This window comes from Scomber scombrus, chromosome 18, assembly GCF_963691925.1.
Source record: "Scomber scombrus chromosome 18, fScoSco1.1, whole genome shotgun sequence".
Taxonomy (NCBI): domain Eukaryota; kingdom Metazoa; phylum Chordata; class Actinopteri; order Scombriformes; family Scombridae; genus Scomber; species Scomber scombrus.
This window is the reverse complement of record NC_084987.1, coordinates 18,429,238-18,453,895: the sequence shown is the minus strand read 5'-3', so window position 1 is coordinate 18,453,895 and position 24,658 is coordinate 18,429,238. Positions and strand designations below refer to the sequence as shown.

Below are 24,658 nucleotides of genomic sequence, written 5' to 3'. Positions count from 1 at the left end.
AAACAGTTATAAGTTTCCCCTTTAAAGTTTGTGTCTGGCATCTGTAACTGTGATCTACACATTTTGAAAAGTTTATAGATATAGTTTTTTTTTTCTTTTCTGCTGCATCTGTGATTTGGCCACTGATGATTTGATATATTTAATGCTTCTCATATGAAAAGTTACATTTTCTGACCCAGTTTGTGGCATCATGCTGTCAATTTGGTCATTTCTTGCATTTCATATCACAGAATGCAAGTCACGCACAAAATGCAACTACGTTACATATTGAAAAGGCAATTTCATGGTATTTTCAATAGTTGACACTTTGTGCCACAAAAGATTCATTTCAGAGTGAATTCTGTGCATTTTGTGTTGCTGCATACAGAAGGTGCCCACAGGAAATGAATCAACCATTTCAATAACCAATTCATTGTTAAAGTCATCAATCAACAAAAGTGTCTTTGCATTTTGTATAGTTGGTTGGACAAATCAAGCAATTTGCAGACTCCACCTTTGACTCAGAACTTGTAATTTATTTTATAGACTTATTAAACAAAAATCTATGATAAACTAATAAATAGACAACCAGGCGTCACTGACAGGCATTTCATGTTACTAAATGATAATGGTGATAATATTGTAATTAGTGTGTGATACCACACAGTAATTATAAAAATCTCAGGTTATCTTGTGTATCTGCCAGCATAGACGGATCTCACTGTCATGTAATACTTGTAGTCATAAGAGGCATTAGACCTTGTATTCAGGAAACACGCGTGCACAATACATTATGAACCTTATTAACTTTGTGTGCTCTGTCAGTGGAGTGGTGCTATGTGAGGAATGCAGTGCTGCTTCTCTCACTAGGATGTCATGATTTGAAATCGAGCAGGAAATAGGGTTACATCCTATAATTCCCCTAGACTGCAAATGACAAGTGACAGTAAATAAACCAGCGGCATTCAGCAAGGGAGACGAAGAAAGGACATGGAGTTAAAGGTGTACCAGAAATAGTCCTGCTGTTTTCTTCCTCCGCTCTTTTGTAAAACTGCTGAGTCACTTTGAAGTGTGTGTGCGATAGATGAAAATGTGTGTCTGTGTGTGTGTGTGTGTGTGTGTGGTTTGCAATGTGTGAGACAAACCAACACATTCATGCTGACATATTTGTGTCGTAGAAGTGAGGCAATATAAGCATACTCCACATCACTGATGCTGCCACAAAGCAAAACGCATGGTGAAACATAACAGATGAGGGCAAGAAAGTGAGACAGGCGGAGACAAACGGGAGGAAAAGTGGAGTGAAGTTACGGGATAGCAGCGAAACGAGGCAGGATATAGAACAGAATGGCAAAGAGCGCAGGGGTGACAGGGAGAGACGAAAAAAACAAAGGAAGCAGCTGAATACCAATGAAAAAAGGGAAGGCAGGGTGGGGTGGCGGTGTCAGATGTAGAAATGAGATTGACAGGAAAAGAGCAAGCGGTGGGGGAAGGTGTGCAGGCTGTGACATCACGGATATTCATAGGCGTTAAGGCACATAGAACAAAACAGTTAAACCAGTTTGACAGACAGATAGCTTCTGGCTGTTTTGGCCCTGATAGTGTCAGCCTGTAAACCAGCCAATTTTAGTTTATCAAATGATTAGTGACAAACTGTCAATCAGCAAAACCATAAATCAAATATGAAATGGGCAGTTGCATGTTGTCAGTGTCCAATATATCTTCTATGTTTTTAAGATGCTTTTGTGTGAAGCAACTGTCTGGCGTCGCATCAAACGCTTCTCATGTTTTTGTGATGTGTTTTCTATGAGAAGCAACGGACCGCGGTGCTGTGCCCAAGACAAATTTCCCATCGAGGACAACTCTACTCTAGTGCATGTCATGAGTTAGAGGGATACCATCTAGAGATTCACTGATAAGTTACTAAACAGGTAATCAGCAGTGAGGTAGGGTAACGCTGGCAGGTGCACTGTACTACATTTCTTACAGCATGCGTCTGTAAAGTTATCACAGCAACAGTCATTTCATTTTGTGTCGCAGTAATCGCAAGGTAATCTGTGGAATTACACCATTAAAACATAGTTACTAGCGGGCATAATGGTGGTCTAGTGGTTAAGATATGTACCATGTAGGGTGTTGCAACGACAGTACATGGCCAGGAATCTGTGTTGCATGCCAACCCCCCTCTCTCTCTTCCCCCTCATTTTTTGTCACCTGAGTCATGAATGTGCACTTGCAAGTATTTAATTGGTCTTGCCAGATGATGCCGCTTTAAATTTAGGCTGTAGTCGAGCAGGGATTAGCATTTTTTTGCCTTTATGCTTTTGTCAACGGCGTCCCATTGAAATGAGGCGACTGGGTTTTTGATGCAGTGCTGTTTTGTTGCCTGTCGCTGCTGTAAGCTTTCTAGGAAATCTTTCAAGCCAGTAAATCTGCATCTGTTTGGTTCAATTCTAGCAACGGAGCTGCTCATGCAAACCTGAACCAGATAGCTAATTTAAGCCCTGTTCCTCAACACATAAAACACAGTTATTTACTAATTATTTGCTAAAAACCCTGTTACACCTACAGTTTAACAGGTTAAATTTCACATTACAAAGATCATCTGAGCGCACAAAACCCAATAAGTAACATTGGGCTATGCGTAATTCTTTCAAATTACTATTTGCATGTAACGTGCACTGAACTCCATGCAAAGCAGTATATTCAAAAAAGATGTAGACACACTAAGTGAGCAGAATACCTCATAGCTTTCAGTCTGAAGTGTAATTGCTTTTTTTCCAGCTGACTTATGGAGCATCTAATGATGTGCAATTACATCACACCCAACTGCAGAGATCAAACCAGGCTGCATGCACGACTGTAATTAGCTGATGAAGTGAGGTGCAGAAGTCTAGGCTCTTTTCAACTAATTTACAGTTCAAATAAGGTTATTAAAATATGAAAGATACATAACTGTCCTATGACCTGAGGCTGTGTGTTAGATTTGGCTGTTGTCTGTGTGAAGACTTTGGCTTCTTTCATTGTGAAGTATTGGGAATTAAACCAAAGCTCTTAAACATAATGACACATCAGCTCATCAAAACTAATATGAAAGACTTAAAAACGTCATGATGTGACCCATAATAGTGTACATTTTATGCTCTGTCACCTCCAGTTAATGTTTATTACATCCCATTAATCCCACCCTAATCTCAACATCTGGTTTTATGTCTTTGAATAAAGCAATTATGTGCTTCATTTCTATCTTTTCAAAGCACAGCCTTTGGACTTCCCCATCCTGGCCCGAGTGAGTAAACATGACTGAACTGGTAAAACCGCACACTGCTCCTATGGGTTTCACGTGACGTCTCTGCACGCTAATGATTTAATGAAGTTTTCAATACACGCACGCATAGAGGATCCTACAAATCATGTGACAAAGGTGTGCATGTTTCTGTGTGTGGGAGGGTGGGTGTGTGTTTTTGCCTGTCAGGGTCACACCTGTCGGGCGGTGCAGCCAGCGGCGTGTCATTCACTCTCTCTCTCGCGCTCTTTTACCGGGCAAGTCCTTTACTTGGTAACTGGGTGATAATGGACAGCTGTTAATGAGACATGGCCGGTCACGGGAATTACGAAGCTGACCGATGCATGGAGCAGCGTGAAGTAATGTGTACCAAGTCTCGAGTCAAACACCACATAAGAGGAATTAGAGCGCTTTTATTCAACTTTCTTTACACAAACTCCGGAGAAGTTTAGGAGACGAATTTACCCGTGGAACTTTGTGGATTTTTAAAGGTTAGGTGTTAAGTCTTTTGGGGCTTCAGTTATGGCTCTGTCCCAGTTACAGTGCCTGGACGATAACCACGTGAACCCGCGGACGCATGAGTCCAAACCGGAGTTCTTCTACTGCGAAGACCAGCGGCTAGCGTTGGAGGCTCTCCTCCGGGGTGGTCGCGAGGCTTTCGCCAAATACCTGGAGGCTCGCGGCCTGCGGGGCTTCCTCTCAGACCCGGAGCAGGACATTTTGGCCGATGCAGTGGAGCCCTATGACCCGGGCTTGGAGCTCTTCCGGGAGGGTGCCGAGGAGAACGACCCCCCGCTGTCACTGCACTACTGGCCGGACTTGTCTGACACCTCCATCCCACAGCTGGACCTGGGGTGGCCGGACAGCGATGCTTACCGGGGGGTGACACGCGCTACCGTGTACGCGCAGCCACCCCTAGATGGTCAGGCTCACATTAAAGAGGTTGTCAGAAAAATGATTGCGCAGGCGCAAAAGGTATGTTTGGCCAACAGGTGTTACTGGACAATATCAAACCTGGTCTGCTCAGAATTTTAATGTAAATTGAATTGTCATCACAATTATTTCCCCACATACAAAGCCACATAGATGATAGGATGAACTAGGTCTAATTATAGGCCCTAAGGTAGCTGAGAACTTGAAAATAGTTTTTCTCTTTCAACCATGCAGCTGCTTCTTGAGATTCTTGTTTCTTGGCTTAGTAAATGTCAGGAATGTCCCATCACTGTAAAAATCACACTTGCCTCTAAATTCTACCAGCTCCTTGTTTTTTTTCTTTCTTTTTCCTCTGACCTCTGTACCCATTGAAAAGATTAACTGTATAATATTGACTGTGTTACCAAAAGTAGCCATGGCTCTGTCTGTATGAGGTCAGAGTACGGCCCGATGAGCAGAGGAGACAAACAGGAGTAAAGTGCAAAGTGATTAAGTTGCTTTATCGGGGACTAAAACTAGCACCTCTCATTAACTGTTCCAGCAACATGTGTGTTATGCTGGATATTTGCATTGCATTGAGTATGTGCATTTCTGCCAGGAAACATGTTATAGGCATGTTTCTGAGGAGCTACTGACTGAAAATAATTAATATATGTGTTATGGAGACCTAGGAGAAAATGCAGAAATACAGCTTAGTTCAGGCAGGCAGGAAAATCATGCTTCTCATTCCTGTCAAAATCATTCACATTTACGATCTATTCCATCCATTTTTGCTGTCTTTATAAACCAGGTGGTATACTCATTCCTTCTGTTTGCCCTAATGTATACTTCATTCCTCTCTCCTGTATTAGCTTCTGAATGCAATTCATCCCCCGCTGCCTCCCCAGCCTCCTCCTGTATTAGCATCTAGTTGTTGTGAATCTGAATGTTCAATCATTCATGTTATATTCTTCAATCAGTGTGCATCTAAAGCTCTGTTGTGAGGCTTTGAGCTCAGTGTCAGTCTGTGTCAGCTTTCTCTGATTGTTCCAGAGCATCACTTGAGCAGAGTCTCACCGCAGATCAAAAGTGTATGTCCTGTTTAAATAAATGGGCAAATCTGTCTTGAGTGTCCAGACTGAACATCACTTAATTATAGTCTTCAGCATTTTGTTTTGCACTGAAAAACTTCTGCGATCATATTTTACTGAAACCTGTTGAACAAGTTTTGGCAGAAGAGGGTAAGCCCTAATGTTTGCATGTATGCTGACAGCAGCTTGAAGCTTAATTCCACTTCATTGAAATGAAATGCCTGTGTGTACTGCTGTGCATGCAAAATTAAGAGTATGTGCATCTATGTTGTGTGATCTAAGCTGCATGTATTTGTGTCTGTGTTTTCAGGTGATTGCAGTGGTGATGGATGTCTTCACTGATGTTGACATCTTCAGAGATCTCTTAGATGCTGGTTTTAAGAGGAAGGTTTCTGTCTACATCCTGTTGGAAGGTACAATGCTACCTCACTTCCTGTCTATGTGTCAGAGGGCCAACATGCACGCCGGACACCTCAAGGTAATTTCTGTGTTTATTTTGAACAAGTAACAAACTGTGACCTGATGGTTACAATAAAGAAAGGGTCAACTCAAGTGCTCTAAAACATGCATAACAAAATTCATCCAAATTTCATGGCAATCTGGTCAGTAGTCAGTCAGACTTTTGCACTTAACCACACTGTTGGAGAGACTGACCAACCAAAATCACCATATAGGCTCTATCACTCCAATAATAGTTAATGATAACCAGAACAATAAGCTCATAAGTTCATTATCGATTTTTTAAGGATATGTTGTTTTAGTTACCTCATATTATGTCAATGTTTCACTGATCAAGAGAGTGAGTGTTAGACCTTTGGTTTGCTGGGGGAATTCCCAGATGTTCAGAAAAGGCCAGAGAACACACTTGAATTAAAACCCTGCATGCATACAAAAATGATCACCTCAGAGACTGAAACATATCTAGAAGGTGCTATTGCAGAATACAATTAGACCATATTATCATGTGAAAGTGAGACAAGCAATTGAAGTTATTAAGAGATTACTTGGATAAGTGAAAGCACGTGCCAATCTTCCCTTTCACTTGCTCTCCTACAGAGAGTTCAAACAACAACCAGCTAACCTGTGTAATTGGCACTGTACCACAGATCAGTCTCCTTTTGAGTCTAAGTGTTTTGGTTGAAAATTGGCTGGTAAGCATGAGAAGTAAAAGCTAAAAACTAAATATTGTTCTTGTTCGGGCATGTGAACGCGAGTTAATGATAATTTGTATTCAGTGAATGATTTCTCTTTTGATCAAGCTGCCAAGTCATAAACCGTGATTGTTTTGACACTAGTCAGCCAAAGTGAACATATTTGAATGAGGTGTGATTATTTCCCAAGAACAGCAGTAGACCATAAATGGTTAGCATATTATACTTTCACGCACTTGCTTTTGTGAGTTTTTTTCTTTCTTTCTCTCTTCTGGGGAGATTTAGAAAATCCTGCAAACGGTAGAAACAGGGTTGGAGAATTTCCCCAAAATGTGTGTGATTAAAGTAGTATTTACTTTATATGTATATATAAGGGCCAGTATGTGGAAGGCAGGACTGACAACAGAAGATGCAGCATTTAGTAGACAAGGATCAATTTCTAGAGATGTTGATAGAATGTATGTCTGTCGGATACAGATTCTTTATACAGGTATATAAACACAGAACACACACACACCCTTTCATGTACCACACACACAAACTCCCCTCTGCCAGTTTTATGCCTCAGAGAAACTAAAAGGAAACACAAAAGCAGTAGGAGCCTGACAGAGTGTCAGTACCATCTGGATCTGGATTACAAGCAAAACAGCAGACAGTGCCACAGTCTCATGTGGCTGTTTGTGTCTCAAAAGCATACACATATGTTTATATGGCACATGAGAGTTACACATGACAAGCTAACTAGGATGTTTTAGTAAGTTAGCTTTTTTTAATACATGATTTATTCTCATGGTGTCTGTCTTCATTTTGTTGCTTCTTACTGACATTCTCAGGAATGTCTCAATCCGGTTTCTTTTTCTCCCACTCAAGTTTTTTTTAATGATACCTAGTGCATTCCTGGCCACAGAAATACAGCTGCACATTTAGCCTGGAGTTAGACTACATTTAAATGTGTCAAATTTTTGATATCAGAACAGCTCAGAGAACAGTTTCTTATTTTTGTGAAGTATGCTACAATTCTAACAGAAAGGTTTGAACATAATTGTAGCACACCTGACGAATTCTGCTCCATGCTAAATCCTACAATGTGTATCTAATTCATTAGGGAGCAGCCCTCAGGAGCAGAGCCTATTCTACCTAAGAAAAGTGATTAACCATTTATGGTATAGATGGTCCTGTGTCCTTTAATGTCAGACACTGACAGAAGCTTATCACTGTGGTTCAGGTGGTATCAGTGTCACGGTTCAACTATATAAGTGGCAGTTGTGACCACAAACAGTGAGGAGGGGGACAATCTCTGAAAGTGACAGGACTGTCCTGGAGCAGAGCCTGGATTGCAGAATGAGAGGATGTCTGGCAGAAAGGGGAGAAGACAGGTGTGACAGCTTGATGACAGGATTTTTATTTTTTTTTGTAAGTGACAAGAAGGAGTAGGTTGAGGAGTGAAAAGACAGAATGGGGGGAGGAACAGATGAGTGTGATAAGTTGACATAGGCAAAGAGGTGCCAGATTCTTCTCAGTCTTTAGTTGTCTAAGGAAGTTGCTGGATATGTTACAGCTCTATTGCAGGGACCCCTCACACTGTCAAATGTGCACTGAGAGGTGGTTAAGTATATAATAGTCCCTATTGTCTCAGTTATTGGGATGTTCTTCAGTGTGGTAGTTTCACTGTAATTACAGCTCTGTAAGTTGGTTGTATTTCTACTGGAACAGCTAAGGGCTCATCACCCACATCTTAAGGCTGAAAACCCACACACAGAAATGTAATTTGCTGATTTAATCTGCCAGTAAACCAAAGGAATGCACTGAAGGAAGGAGAAAGTGAAGGGTGGGCCCATAGAGGGAAGAAAACAAGTGTTTCTACTGTGAAAGAAGCAATGCTTGCCAGGAATAATCTGCTGCATTAAGACAACTGGTTCTAAAAAATGTTGTCTGCGTCCCAGTTCAGGAACTGATCTGCCCAATAGACCAAGTTATGTCCTTCAAAGGACCTGGAGACCAGGTTGAGCCTGTGCTCCTCCCTAAATGAAATCGTTTTGGTATAAATTCACAAAAAACAATATAATTTTGTGTCTGTGGCCCGTGGTCAAGTCATTTAGTCAAACCTCTGTAGTTTATCACCAAGGTGACCTCAAACAGTGAGACAACTGCCAAACACTGTACCAGGTTAATTGTAAATATACCCATATAAACATAATTTATCCGTAACATTCTATAATTACTGCAACAACATAACCAGGCTGCTAATGAGAATAAAATGTGGCATTTATGGCCATTATTTACAGGGCTGCTGTATGTGCCAGTGACTGATCACCAACATAAACCAAACGTCTTGTAAACAATCATCACATGGTGTTTCCAGCAAAAAGTCCAGTAAACAACTGTGGACAATCATTTATTGTGGTATACCATGTTCTCCAAATTCCAGCCAAAAAATGTGCAATCTCAATTGAACTAGCTTTTGACTTTTTTAGGATCCAGTCCCTGAATTGGGATACAGCTTTAGTATTCTGGATATTCATTATATGACATGCAGCAATGGTCCGCTCTCCGGGATTCAAACTGGGGGTCCGCTGCGTATACGGCATGCGCTCTTAACCACTTGACTACCTGCGTGTCCAGCACTTCTAAATTCTTATGTATTTTACTTTTTACCAAATTGTGCGATCTATCAGAAACACACAGGCGAAACAGGGAAGCATCAACAAAGATAATTCAAGAGAACGGAGTGGCCTACAGTGTCAAATGTAGCACTTAAATCAAGTAACAGCAAGATGAGAGATTGAATTAGAATCCTTGGCCATCAACATGTTGCTGGTTGTGCAAAATTGAATTGGCTGTGCTGTGTGTTATTCTGTTATGTGCAGTGGCCGGCTCAGATTAAGGGTAGCAAGTGGAACACTACTGCTCCTATTGCCTATGTATAGCTATAGGGATTTAATCAAAAGCCATCCTAACATGCAGTTGGGACATATTTTGACATATTAAGGCTGGAGTTATTCTGTTAGATGTGCACAAGCAAAATTCATCACATGCATGCATGCATGCATGTCTTACCTGGTATCTGTCTGCCTAATTTATACCACACAATTGATTGTGATCATGCTTTTTAAACTATGCATTGCTCGCAATGGACTCTCAGTAGGGCTGATAAGAGCATATGGAGTGTCTCTGATTTATTAGCATACACCCTGACCACCAGTCAGCGAATAAATATTCAAAGAGGATAATAAGGTTGTGTCTTTCATTCTGTTTCTACTTGACATCAGGTATTATAAATATATGTTGTGATTGTAATATCAGATTAATTTGCTCTTTTCTTGACTCAAAATATTGAATTCCACAATGTTACATGGAAATACAACAGGTTAGGTAGTTTGTTCTAAATCTGGAGGAGTCATGACCTTTACTCTTTGTGTTTGTTTGTGTCACAGAACCTTCGTGTACGCTGCTCAGACGGAGCAGAGTTCTACACTCGATCCTGCACTAAGGTCAAAGGGCGAATGGGACACAGATTCATGTTCATCGACGGAGACAAAGCTGTGTCTGGCTCATACAGGTTAGTGGACTTTATGTGTGTTTTTGTCATGAGAGTGTGAGTAAGGGATAAAGTAAGAAAGACAGATTATCTCTGTGGACTCCACCTCTCTTTGTGTGGTGTGTAAAGATATGAATAAAGAATGTTCTGTGTCTTTCAGTTACCTACTCTACATACTTGACTAACAGGTTGCAAATGTATCATGTCAGATAAATAATTACAGTTGCAGTAATAGTCCCAAAGTAGCTGAACAACGACACACTTAGAGTACTTTAGGATCTGCACTTAAGTTAAACCTTTAATTTGAGGGTGTTTACATCAACATCAGACATGCTTTTTGTTCATTTTTCCCAATTTAAGAGTGCAGAAAGTAGTTGGACAAATAAATATTAAATAAAAAAATAAAGTCATCATGATTTATATTATTAAAAAACCATTGCAGCCAATGACTAATTGAAGACTACGCCCCATGAGTTGGTGTCTTGGCATTTCAGAAATCCATGAAGCTAATAGTCAGGGCTTTAACATAATGTCAGTTTTCTTGGCAGTGTTTGTTTTGCAATGTCTAGTTTAAAGTTGTCTAACTTTGTATTTTCTTTGTGTTCTGTAGTTTCACCTGGATGTCATCACGGTTGGACAGAAATCTTATCACTGTGGTTACAGGCCAGGCGGTGGAAACCTTTGACCGACTGTTTTGCTTCCTTTACACAAGCTCCAGCTCTGTTGACCTCCGGCAGGTTGCCACAGAGCCTGAACCTGAACCAGAGCCTGTCCCTCAGCTAGCCACTGTTGCCCCTCCTTCTGCTGAGATTGCTCGAAAACTGTACAGTCCCATGTATGCCCTTATTTCTGCAGGCACCTCCAGCTCAACCCCTGCCCCCTCTGCTAGTGACAACAACCCTAAGGAGTCCCAAGAAACCAAGAAGAAGGGACAGAGGAGGGCTCATAAAGAAGCCATACAGGAAGCTCCTCCCCTCCATCCTGGACTTACCAATCTTGAGAAGGCATGTTTGATCTCATATGTGCCAACCTGGCCAGAGCCAGACCCCCCCAGTGATGTAATTGGGTTCATTAACGTTCGGGATACCAGCAAACCAATTCAAGTTGGCCTGCAGCGCTCACAGATGTTTGAAACCAGTCAAGCAATCAGGTTTAGCAGTCCACTCAGTTTGCCCAAGGAAACCCTGCCAGGGGTCGCAAAGCCGAGGCAGTCCACAGGTAGACACGAGGAGATGAATAAATCCCAGCCAACACAAGAATCAAACAAAGTTGAAGAGCCTGTAGTTAACAGACCACAGCCAACACAACTCAATGTAGGACTCAATGTAGACATCCAAACTAAAGCAGAGGAATCTGAACAAAAATCTACTACATCTGGACCTGTCAAAGGTGAGTCTCTCAACACTGAGACACACAATCTGCATGCAAACACACCCACCAACCAAGACGCAGATAACCGCAGTACATCTCATATCAACTCACACACACCTCCTCAATCCAAGGTGTCCACTCTAAACACTGAGAGACCTTCACAAACTGTCACCACAAACAGTCCAGAGCCAGACTCCCTACCTGAATCAAACGCCAACAAAGGAGAAGCACAAACTGAGACTTGTTTAAACACACAAAGTGCTGTTGTAGACAGGACTTACACCCAGGAGTCGGACAGTACACAAACCTCTCAACTTAGTAACCCAACTGACTCAAACTCAAATGCAGAAGAACAAACACAAACAAAGCTAGGGCTGCCACAAACAGATTCACACACACAAGCTGTTCACACGCCGCTTCAAAGCTCCTCTGAAATTACTCCTAACAGGCAAAATCCTGCCGCCCATGGCCATATTTCTTCTTCCTCAGTTGCTGCTGTGCATTCTCAGTCTGTCAGTTCCACCTCCGAATCCGAAAATAACTGCATCCCCATTACTACAGTGCACTCAAGCATGGCTACCAATCCCTGCACTCCTTTGCCCTCCATCAGCTCCACTTCCTCTCTTCCTCCTCCTCTTACTTCTTCCTCTACAACTCTCCTTCCTTCTTCTTCTACATCTTCTCCAATCTTAACCCCTCCCATCCCTAAACCTCGCACTGTCCAGCTGGTTATCAAAGATGGCAGCAATGTCCTGGACCTGCCAAAGATCAGTATTGTTAAGAGACCTCAAAGCATGGCAACAACGGGGCCGCAAGTAGCCCACAGTGAGCCTGCAGTAGAGACTGTGGTGCAGATACCGGCAGAAAAAGAGTCTGTCCTTGAAATGCTGGAAAATGGTGGTAGCAATACAGGAGAACAAAAAGATAATGAGAATGCAGGAAATCTCAGAGAAACTGAACAACAGAAACAGAGTGAAACTTCTCCAGAGACAAAGGTTGAGGAAGCAGTTGGAATAAATAATGACAGAGCAGAAACCCAAATGGTGGCTGCAACCAAACTACAAACCGAGTCAGATGTTTTGATTATTGATTCACCAACGGCAGAATTTATTTCAAGAGAAGTTGAGCCCAATATTTTGATGTCAACAGACTGCAATATAACCCTAAAGATGCCAGAGACAGACTGCCTAGCCACAGCTCAGACAGAAACCAAGGCCACAGCAAAACTGCTGACTGGCTGTGAGCTTGCTAAAGTGCCAAATGAAGAAAGTGAAAACATGACGCAGCACAAAATATACCTTGCTAGAGCAAATGAACCTCAGAGAGTATCATATTGTGAATTGAATCTACTGGATGTGGGTGTATCAGAGATTATGGACTTCAAAGCTCTGACCGACAGTCCTGTTCCCGCCACACATAAGCCACATGTAACCGAAGAGAGCACGGGTAACAGATCTGCTGTAGACACATACGATCAACAAGGAAATTCAAGTGTCACATCAGAGCCTTTAGATGGTACGCCAAATACCAAAAAGAATAACACACAAGACACCTCTCAAGCACCGCAACAAACAACCAAAGCACCGGAAAGCACACACACACCTGAGAAACCCCTGCGATTACGCCTGTCCGACATGTCTGTGCCAGACTTGCGTTCACAGGCACCTGAGATAGAATCACCCACTACTCTCGTACATGCTCCAACTCCTGACGGATTTCTGACATGCATGTCCACCTCAAGCTCACGAACAAACACTCCGGATTTGCGACCCTACACTCCTGACTTTCGAACACCTACACCTGACGTGAGTGACGGGTATTTCTCACCGAGGGAGGACTCCACTCCTTCCTCCACTTCAGAGGAGTATTACGAATGCAGTGACTCCCCGTTCCATGACCACGATGACAGCATGAGAAAGCAGGATGACAAGGGGAGTCTGGCAGAGAGGAGTTACAGGACAGAACAAGATTTCCAAGTGAAACAGAGGAGAGGCAGTGTGGACGCTAAGAAAACAGCAGGCCATTTAATACAAGGTAAAGATTTGACACAGACAGTAGAAAAAGAGAAGGAGGCTCAATCCCAAGCCCCCAAGAGAAAGAGGGCACTGAACAAGTCTACAGCAGAGACACTTGTCGACAGAGGACTGACTGCAGGAGAATCAACCCATGGGGGAACAGAGCCAAAGCGATTGTCCACAGGTGACCTTAAACTAGACAAAGTCTCCTTTGAGGGAGAGAAATCTGACAAAGTGGCGCTTAGACCCAGCAGTGTGGAGAGGAGGGACAGACCCCGATCAACCAGAGGGGCTGAGGGGCAGAAGGTACGAACAGTAAGACAGCAGATGTTTTCATCTTTATATTCAAAATTACTCGTCACAAAATTATCACTTGATTGACATATAAAAACCACAATATAGGATAATGGAACCAAAATAATGTGCACCTTTTTATTTTTACACCAGTGATAGTTTAGCCCCTTTTTGAAAGGACCATTGCATTCAGTTAAAGGGGGAAATGGTGTTTTAGTTCATATTAATGTGATATGTTTGTAACATTAAGTTTCATCAATCAGCATTTTTACATGAAACATTTTCCACATTAAACCTACAGACATTTGTAAATATGTTTTATGTTGGCAGTGAAAATGAACATGAATTTGTGTAAAATTAACTGGAAGAATGAAATTATTTCTGACAAACTGAAGAGCAGAAAATGCATCTCAATTCATAATTGATTCTGGTATTTCACCACACCTGCACCATAACAAAGGGTGTAATAATGTTTATATTAGATTTAAAAATTGATATAGTTTGGGTTTACTGGAACTTTTTCTAACTTTTTAGTAAAATTAATTAAATAAGTTTACATGACACAAGCCACAAGTTTGACGCATGTTATGTGTCTTTTAAATCTAATTTTATAATTAATATGTTCCTCTTGAAGCTCAGGTGATGTCAGTATTATTTGTATAGCCCAATATCACAAATCACAAATTTACCTGAGGGGGCTTTACAACCTGTACAGCAATCCTTTGAATAAGGAAAACAAATGGAAGAAACCTCAGGAAGAGCAACAGAAGAGCATATGTGTCCAACCTGCTCCCAGGATGGACACATATGCAATAGATGTGTGTATAGAATAAAACACAAATTACAGAAATACAGACAAGACAAACAGGATGACAAAATTATAATGGATTTATAATATATATGAGAAATTTGATCAAAAAGCTCATAAATATTACTTATTTCTTATACATTTTGAGTCATTCTAGCCTTTGTTTCACTGTATTAACCCCAAATTACCTGTGTGGTAAACAGACTAATAAAATACAAGTATTGACAATACAATATTAGCAGTAGGCTGGTACAAAATTAAATCACCTTGCTGCAAAATGTCAGATGCTGAAGTTTCACTGAGGTGTCACTGAATGTGTTTCAAATATTTAACAAAGTCAGTCTTTGTGTCTTTAAACGTACCTTTGTAAATGCATCTCAGAGGTGAAGTGTGGTTATCTCTCTATATATGTGTGGGGGTGTCTAGGTCTGTTGAGTATGCACCAGCCGAGCAGCATTAAGTTGAAACACACAACACTTGTTCATTATTGAACAAGGAGACTGTGTGTGAATTGAAGTGACTTACTTTTAATGAAGTACGCGCACTCTCGCTGATACAATATTAATGAATTGGTTAAAGATTGATATTTTCACATTTATTGCCGTAGTTTAACTCACTCACTGTTAACCTGAGTCTGCTGCTTTTTATCTAACAATAGTCTCTTCAAGTCAGTGAGGTGTTGTTGGCGTGTTTTACCTCAGTTCAGTCATGTAATATTAACAGAAGGGACAATAAAGCAGATCTCACTTTTGCACCCTAGTACCTCTCTTCCATTTGCAACAATGCTGTTATGTCACTCAGCACTGCATTTGTGAGTGTAAAACATTTACACTGCATTGTAGATGAGATTAAATACAATAAGTGGTATGTGTTACTATAAACCTTAGTCCAATTTATTGATCCTTCTCTTCTCTTCTCCCAGTCTTTGCATAGTCTTGCCAAGCCTCCACGAGCAAAGGAGCAGCAGCAGGACAGTGGCGCATCTTCCTCTCTGCGATCAGGTCAGCTATCCAGATCCCATTCAGCCCCCCAGTCTTTGGGACGTCGTCCTAAGGCAAGCCGACCGCTGAACCAGGCAGAAAGCAAGGCACTCCACAGTAAAGTCGTGGATGATACCTCATCTCCTCACAGACCACCATTCAAACCAGCCCCTCCACTAGCGGCTGCCCCTAAGCACGCTGAGGCCTCCCAGAGCCAGCAGAGCCCCCCATCTCAACAGCATCCAGCAGCGCAGGGCAAGAAGCAGAACCAACATCCTCAGCCGAAACCCAGCGCGGCCTCTCTCCAAACACAATCAAACATGCAACAGCCTCTTCCCCAGAACCAGACAGTATCAGCACAGGAAGCAAATGGCCAGGAGGCAGGAAAGGGTCCATTTGGCTTCAGCTTCAGCAGGCTGTACAGCTTAAAAGGCCTGAAGGACAAAATGAGCAAGCTGCCAGCACCAAGCAAGAGAAGCAGCAGCAGCTCTCCAGCTAAGGGACGCAAGAGCAAAAGCTAGTTTGGTACCTTCGGCAATCCTGGGAGCAATCTCTATGTTGCTTTAACTAGGAGTAGTTTGACATCTGACTTTGCTTTCCCCCACCTTCTCGCATGAAGAACGTCCTGCTCATGGAGTTAGTGAATTTCTGAACTTTAAACTTCTGTTTGACTTTTCGCTTTTGACCTGCCCCCATCTTGTCTGATGAAAGATACACTTAATGCTTTTTTCCACATGGTCTTGTCCTGTAGGAAACTGCATCAAACTTTGTGTTATTGATTAGGTTTTTTTTTTTTCTCAAAGTCTCTTTCTCTCCTCTCGTTTTTAGAGATGGTTTTAAAAGATTGGTATTCAAACGGCTGCATGTCAAACTGTTGAAATTCTTTACACATTCAGCATCCAGCTGCTTGACTGGCTGAGTTTGGTCCTTTAAGGGGATCGTGATCTCTGAAGCCCTGGACATCTGGAGTTGAACCATAGCTTCCTCTCATAAATTATATATTGGAACTCTGGCACCAAAAGTTGAATGGTGTGAGTGGTTTTTCAGCCCCTAGACCTTGGTGGCCAGAAACTTTTGTAAAACTTGTATAAACCCAAAGGTTTGTCTTTCACAGTAGGTGATACTAAGTGTACATATACTGTAGATCATGCAAAAGTATTGTTTCCTGGATTAACTTGTAATATTTCTTTAGTGAGTTGTTTCATTAAATAAACCACTTCCTCTTGTTTTAACAGCTTTGGGATTTACCTCAGTTCTCACTCTGCTGAAGTTTGTTTTATCTTCATTTGTCATTTTATTCAGAAAAAAAAATACATGCGGGAGTTCTTCTTTTCTCACAGTGTTGTATATCAAGGTGGCGCAATGTGAATGTCAATTCAGCACAATTAATCAGTTCTGACTGCACATTTGACTGAAATAGGCACCATTAAATGCATTTTTCATGATGGTAACTGATCAATGCTGGAATGTTCCAGCTATCTACTCTTTACTGCCATCACTTTACATTCATAGAGTGGACAAATAAATGTTCAACTGTCTAGCCTCATGAAAAGTAAACACAAGTAGAAAGATAACCATTTATATTGTGTTTATATGAGGGGAATGGCAGTTTTCATTTCACACTTGTATTATAATAAACCATGATTTTCTTCCTCCGCGCATCTGTATATTCAGAAAGTGTGTACGATATGAAATGTGAAAGCAAAGCTGTTGTAAAATTGATTGGTTTTGGATGTCTCAGACCTTCATTTAGGCTAGTCTATACTCTTCCACTGTTATGCTGTACATTGAAAGACTAACGGAGTCAGGTTATTGATTTATTTGTTGTTTACACAAAATCCCATTTACATTCAAAATGCTTCTGTCTGGAAAACAAAGTCACGGTGGCTGTGCCCCAAACAAAGCATAAGTTATCTTCAGGCGAGCGCAATAAATAGAACACTTGACAGACTTGTTACTCTGGAGACTGATACAGATGTCCCCGCAGATTATACCAGCAGTGCACAAGATGGCACCCCTGTATTTCTCCGAAGGAAAGTGGGAGATTTGCTGTTTGTAGGAGAAATAAACACATTTATGACATCTATGAAATGGCTGCTAATTCATTGCAGTAAAGTTGAACCTAAGACATGAATTTGCATATCAAATGTTTTAGACAGTGTATGTGTCTTTCATTGCAGTTTTATTTATCTTCTGTGAGCGCTTGGTGCATTTTGTTTCAGGATAGATTTCCCAATCTGGGAGGTAGCAGAGGAAAAATGATTATGTCAGTGGAAAGTATAATGAGTTCAATTTTTTTTTAAATAAACTTTAGATTATGGATGACTGGCATTTGCATCTCTGAGAGGCTGCTGTGCTTGCTGACGGAGATATGTACAACTTGGCATCATGCAAGCCTCAGAGCAGAAGAAGAGAGGATGCGCTTAACATCTAATAGATTTATCTCTGTGTATTTTGTCAAGTTTCAATCCTGTCAAGAAACTCAGAAATAAGTGAGCAGAGGCACTGTACAGTCCCATGATGCCTCTGTGGTTTTTGGAAGCTCCGGTTCTTTTTTCACTGCACATTGCTGTTCTGCAAATATCAGCTGTGATCCATGTCAGACACGGCTGTGAGTTGTCACCACATTTCCATCAGTAAATAGTACATTCAAGATGATCCCAAAGGATATTTTTATCGCATGTTACCTAATATTCAGAAATTCAACAGACAAGGTTGGCTTGAAAAAGGGTTGAGTGAGTTTCATGGAAATCTGCGGCCGAGGTCAGGCTGATTTATAATTTATTCTCGTTTAATGTGTGAAATACCAGGCAGGTTTTCTTTAAAGTTGTCTGTCTGTACTGTGACGGCATACAAGCAGTGACAAGTGATACTACCCTATGACGGCTGATTGACTCACCTGGATTTGCATGTTAACAAAAGGGTAAGAGAGATAGTGCAAACACACACACACACACACACACACACACACACACACACACACAGAGGCATACTGTACATGCTCACAGTGACCTTCACACAGAGCGTATTATTTCTGACGTAATCACCTTGAGAACACGTGGATGTGACTCACCGGCATTCTTCACACTTTTCAGGACTAACATTAATTTAAACCTGTTATAGATCTCAACAAGAAATAGAACCCCAAATAGACCAAAAATTATATTTTCTATCATATTAACAATTAAAATATATTGTATGCAAAATATCGATATGAGATGTGAAGTGTTAACATGATTTTGTCAGCCACCATGACAGTGACAAATGGTACAGCTAAATTATGAACAAAAATTCATAGAGTCATATAGACACAAGATAAAATATGCGTTATGGATAGTTTTCTGGGTCACACATCCAGATTTAGAGTGAGTCACAGAGAGAAACACACACACACACACACACACACACACACACACACACACACACACACACACACACACACACACACACACACACATACACAGTGACCTTCACACAGTGCTCATTATTTCTGATGTCAGCCTCATGAGAACATGTAGATGTGGCTCATTGGCTTTCTCCACACATTTGAGGACTAATATTAATTTAAAACGGTTTTACTACTCAGGGGCAGAAGAGAGCAGTGATTGAGATGCAACGAGCTGAGAGATAAAGAAAGAGAGAGAAACAGAAAAATTCCTCCTTGTTATCTGAAATGACTGAGAGGCAAACGGCAGGGAACAGAAAGAAAGCGCGAATAAAGGGAGAGGCAGAGAGATGGAGAGACAGAGATATACAGCAGGAGACACAGGAATATGAAATCTGCTAAATAGATTGTTGACTTCAGCATCCATAGTGCAGACTTCTTCATGAATTTACATTTGAACTCTTCTGTTTAAATGTCTTAAAAAATGGCTCTATTTGTGGGGGGGCGGCTGTGTGGATGGCAATGCCAGTTCGTCTATTTGATGGATTGAATTCTTATACAGACACTTCATGGTCCCCACAGGATGAATCCCACTGAATGCTTTGATTTTCCCTAATACTTTGGTTTATGACTCAGCATCACCTGTACTTTCTGTTTAAAGCTAATTAGCTAAACATCGGCATCAAAAATACGTTTTTTCTTCTTGTTCCTACAGTTGAAGGTTTGAGCTTCACTGTGTAGAATGATGCATGTGCAGAGTTTGATAGTAGAAGCTTGTTGTCACATTCACCTGCTGAGGATGTGAAGTTTGTCTTTGCTCACTGAAAGCAGGGGGTGGGGCTATGAGCATGATTTGTGACATCACACATTGTTTGGAAACCAATCCTGATCCAATATTTACCTTATACAAGTGTGATGTGAAAACCTGAAGCTTCCAGTGCACACATACTGAGAACTGACTTTACAATGAAGTAGGGGACATCTTGTATCTTACAGTTAAACATTTGAAACATGAAATATTTGCATATTCATAGATTATCATCAAAAACACTCTCTCTCTTGTACAACTGAGTAGTCCTTGTGACAAGTGCGATGGCGAAGTAGCCACATATTAAAAAGAGGAAGGGACACCCGTGCAATAAACATACTTTACTGAAATTCATAGATTCTGAAATTTTTAATGAGGGAGAAGGAGACGATGTAATGATTTTAACAGGGTAATTGAATTTATTTGAAAAACCATATCAGACACACATTATTATTCAAAGTCGACCTAGAATATTTTATGTGCATCTTAAAACATGTCTGGAGAGGGTGAGTAAGTGCTGTGGCTGAAAACAACATTATGAAAGCAGTGAGAGTGAACAGAACAAAAGAGTAAAGTTGCAACAGAAAAACAATGAGCTGAAACTAATTTTAAAGCTCCTTAATTCTCACAATTGTATGTGCATCACTATGAGCAATGCCTCTCACACATTGTCAGTTGATACTTGGATTTATATTTTACGTTCATAAAAAAATATTGATTATAGCCACTTTAATGGGACTGAAGAGGCTCTATAGTTTAAGGAAGCTGAGGTACTTGTGAACACAAGATAAGCACGTTTAGGATGAAATTTATTTTAAATTGACCAACATAATCTTATGAGAAGATTCCAATAACAACAGCTTTGGCAACAAAGAAAAATTCACCTACAGATAACATTTTCTGAATCCATGTGCTGAGACATGACAAGAATGTATGCTTTGTTGTCTGGAGTTAATGAGCAGTGCTGGCTGTTATCTTGTCTGCTACCAGCAAATTCTTATCTTGGTGATAGGATGGAGCCTGGATGGTATTTAGATGGGACAGACACAAAAAAAGTTATCTGTAGTGTGAATGTGTGTAAGCCACATGTAACCTGTTCTGTAAAACGTTACAGTCAGCGAGCCTTGCAGTGTTAACTGATACTCAGCAGTAAAACGATACATTAGCTCTCCACTCATTCCAAACATCATGCAAATCTCTTTAACATTGACACGCACGCACAGACACATACACACACACACACACACACGCAGCCCTCATGGATGTCTTGTGATGATGATTTTGTTTTTGTGCATGATTGGACTGTATGATAGTAGTGGCCTGTTCCCAGAATAGCCACTATACACATTAAGACACACTCACATTTAAATAGAAATCATCCTCTCTCCCTTAGGCCATTTATATGGAGATGAGAGAGCTGGTTGCCAGGCGGACACACACATACACACACACGCACGCGCACACACACACACACACACACACACACACACACACACACACACACACACACACACACACACACACACACACACACACACACACACATAAATATAGACATTGATTGCCTTACAGTTGCACAGATACAAGACGGGGATTAACAAACAGACAGGTGTTGTGTGTATGTGTGTGTGTGTGTGAGAGAGAAAGAGAGTGAGAGAGAGAGAGAGAGAGAGAGAGAGAGAGAGAGAGAGAGAGAGAGAGAGAGAGAGAGAGAGAGAGAGAGAGAGAGAGATCAGCTTGGCAGTTGAAGGACCCAAAGGGCGGTCTTCGAAGCAAAAGGACCCAAAGGAGGGCTGAGTCACTGCTTTGTGTGTGTATGAGTATGTGTGTGTGTGTAGGAAGGTGAAGGTAGACTGGGGCTTTAGTCAAGCCATCCTCTGTTGTCAACAGTTTCCAACACATGATGTGAGTTATTCTTTAATTAGCATCTTTTCATGCTCACTCTGTCCCCTGGGTAATAAGCACTTCAAATTTCTTTATGTGACATTGGGCGACGATAGAAGATGAAGCTGTGTTTTACGTTCAGTCCTTCCTGAGGTCTTTACTTTTGTGTCTATAGAAGCATCATCAGTATGACCGAGCAGGAATATAAACCTGCTGTCCTTGAGACAGGTAACCTTATGAGAATAAATTCAAATCAGTATTTTTTTTAGCAGGAACTGTTAACACTAAGTTGCTGCTATTTCTGTTTATTACAATCGGCTCTGATTTGCTGGGGTGGCTGTCCATTTAGTGATGTTATCTGACTTAACAGTGCAGTTGAGGTTTTAGTGAAAAGTTAGAAAACTAACATGTCACATTTATGTCTTCTTAAAGTATTTGGTGCGTTTTGTCTTTGTTTACTGGAGAGGTAGTTCATATGCAGCTAGTTGTTTTTTTCTTCTTTTTTGAGCCACCATGTCACAGCTAATCTTATTGCTGGTCTGGGCAGTAAGTCGGCAGACATGTGCGACTGCAGCGTTATCCCTCACTGGCTTCCCACCCCTACCAGTTATTTTTGTTTAAATGCACAACAAAGACAAAGGACAAAGAAATGAAATAAAACTACAAAATGTATCACGAAAATAGTACACTATCAAGCAGCTGGTCTCTGACTGATCCACTAATTCTGCCTTTTTTTCTGCTGTTTTTTAAATTTTTAAAAATTAAAAAATTATAATTACTAAAATTATACCATTATTATAAAATGACATCTATTGTTCCCCCTAATTAAAACATATCTATGAATATGCAAATATATTTCATTTCAGAAATAAGGTGTATAACGTGTTCCTTCTCAGTTTATGTGCACTGGAGGCTTCAGGTTTCCCCATCACACTCATTTAAATTTGCTATTGGATCAGGATGCCCCTTAAACACTAATTTGTGATGAGCACAGAGGAACTTTCCCCCCTTCAGGATGAATATGAAAACAGTCTTGCAGTGTCAGGCTCTGCATATAAATGATTCTGCACAGTGAAGCTTAACAATCCAACTGTAGTAACAAGAACCTTTACCTCCCTAAGACTGAGCTCCTTGTCATCCCAGAGTGTTCCTTTATACAAAAACAGCTTGAATCAACTCAACCCATTCTCGTAAAATCTGCCCGAAACCTGGGTGTTATGATTCATGACCAACTAACCTTTAAGTTTTACGTTGCCTCGATTACTCAGCCATGTCAATTTTCCCTGTACAACAGGAAGATCAGACTCTACCTGTTGGAGCATGCCGCACAATTCTAGGTACAGGTTCTTGTAATAACACTCCTATCAATTCCTTACCAGCAGGTCTCTCTGCATACATACAAGTTCAAACCTCTGCAGATGATCCAGAATGTGGCGCCACATCTGGTCTTCAAGCAGCTCAGAGCAACACATCACACCACTGTTCACATCCCTCTCAGATAGCATACAGAAGTGAGCTACTTCAGGCAATGATGTGGCACTGCTGGTCTTCTTCTGGCTTGAACAAAATGGATGTGAACCTGAAATGGCCCACATATAAAATAGCAAATACGGCCCAAATATCCAAAATCAAATATGGGCCTTTTTTTGGTAAAGATATGGTGCTGTTGTGGTATGTGTACTCAGGATGTGGGCCAGTTCTGGTTCATCTGTTTTTTCTTGGTTGACATACGGGATTGCTATGGCTTTCTTGTGGCTCAGATCTGGTAAACAGATGTGGTCCGCCCAAGTGCCATCATTCCACGCAGTACGTGAGCTGGATGAAAGTGCCGAAAGTGTCGGGTGTGGGTTGGATCTGGGCCACAGCAAATTTGCTATCTTGACTCCACTGGCTCCCAGTTGATGCCTGCATCAAGTTCCCACCTAAACAAACTCCCTCATTCAGGTGTACTCTCCTCCCCGCTCACTACACTCTGCCAATGAAAGGTGTCTGGTATTACCAGCACAACAGGGCCCTAAGTCACCAGGTAGTCTTCTGTAGGTAAAGTAGGTGAGTAGGTAAGTGTTGTGTAGTCCCCTGGTGGTGGACCATGTTACTAAACTGTGTTTGATTCACAGAGTCCCACTCAATCTTTAAAAAAATACTAAAGACCCAACATTTCTGTGAACACCTCTGCACATGGAAATAAAAAAGAAATCTGCTTCTAAGAACTCAGTGCATTGCCCCTGCTCATTGCTTGTTGGCACCTTCATCCTATCAGTCTCAACTGAGCTTTATGGTGCCTACTTAAATGGTAATCTGCTGACTGGATCCCTGCTTGTGTCATATCAACTCGTAGATATAGGTCCCTTTGGAAAAAAGAGTCTGATAATTGAAATTGTAGCGCTGTAAGAACAAAACAACACATTTGAGTGAAAGGGGACTTTAAGTAAGTACAGAAATGATGTGCACTGTTTGGTTTCTAATCCGCCACATATACACATTGAAATAAAAATGATAAGCGTACACGTAGAGGGCAGTAAATTTGAATTAGAACTGCTACTTTCAAGGTGTATGTACAGTCACTGCTGGTCCTTGGTGGTTGCAGTCTGCTGGTAAGAAAAATGGGACCACAGCGAGGCCACTGAAGAATTAAAACTGTGGAAAACTGAGACAGTCAAATTTGTGGTGGCAGCTTGCCGAAGCTGTGGGGCTCGCCCTGTTACACAACTGTACAGCTGGATAGTACTTCCATCACCTGGCTGTAGCTGTAGTTTGTCTGCTCTTGTTTGGGAGCAAAGTGCACAAAGCACCGTGAAATCAGATGCTGACTGCACAGATGACTCTCTCACAGCCTCATGTGCTCTGGAGGCCGTACATCTTATAATTTCAGCTGACAGAATGTCCACTAAACTTAGAGAAAGAATGCGTAATGTCTGAGGTGCAGGATTTTAAAAAACGAAAAGAAAAACAAGCTTTCCTTCCTGTAATAAAGAAAATGGATTGTAAAGCAGTGGGAGCAGCTGTATGTCACCCAGGTGAATAACGTGTCAGGATCCGCTGGGAGGGAGGGTGTGAGGAACAGCTTACATATTTCACAGGTCACTCAGGTACATGATCCTGTTTCAAGCTCTCTGAACATCGTAGTTTGGAGCCAGGCTATTGTCTTTAATTGTC

At 41.2% G+C, this 24,658-nt stretch overlaps 1 protein-coding gene across 2 annotated transcripts; it reads left to right on the top strand.

The window, feature by feature from the left end:
- The first annotated feature begins 3,496 nt into the window (after positions 1-3,496).
- LOC134000083 (mucin-2-like) lies at positions 3,497-17,229 on the top strand. Of its 2 annotated transcripts, none has more exons than XM_062439385.1 (5): positions 3,497-4,240; positions 5,579-5,746; positions 9,854-9,978; positions 10,568-13,649; positions 15,368-17,229. In XM_062439385.1, exons 1-5 carry the CDS (start codon positions 3,788-3,790, stop codon positions 15,944-15,946), a joined length of 4,407 nt encoding a protein of 1,468 aa, XP_062295369.1. In that variant the 5' UTR covers positions 3,497-3,787; the 3' UTR covers positions 15,947-17,229. The 2 variants fall into 2 exon arrangements, with proteins under 2 accessions (XP_062295369.1, XP_062295368.1); XM_062439384.1 differs by having other exon boundaries at positions 10,568-13,658.
- Positions 17,230-24,658: the final 7,429 nt, after the last annotated feature.

What these genes read in the sequence shown, in the direction of transcription:
- LOC134000083 (XM_062439384.1), top strand. Translation starts at nt 3,788, where the DNA reads ATGGCTCTGTCCCAGTTACAGTGCCTGGACGATAACCACGTGAACCCG. An exon ending in TGCACGCCGGACACCTCAAG is followed by an intron (nt 5,747 to 9,853) that starts GTAATTTCTGTG and finishes TTTGTGTCACAG; the next exon opens with AACCTTCGTGTACGCTGCTC. An exon ending in GCTGTGTCTGGCTCATACAG is followed by an intron (nt 9,979 to 10,567) that starts GTTAGTGGACTT and finishes TGTGTTCTGTAG; the next exon opens with TTTCACCTGGATGTCATCAC.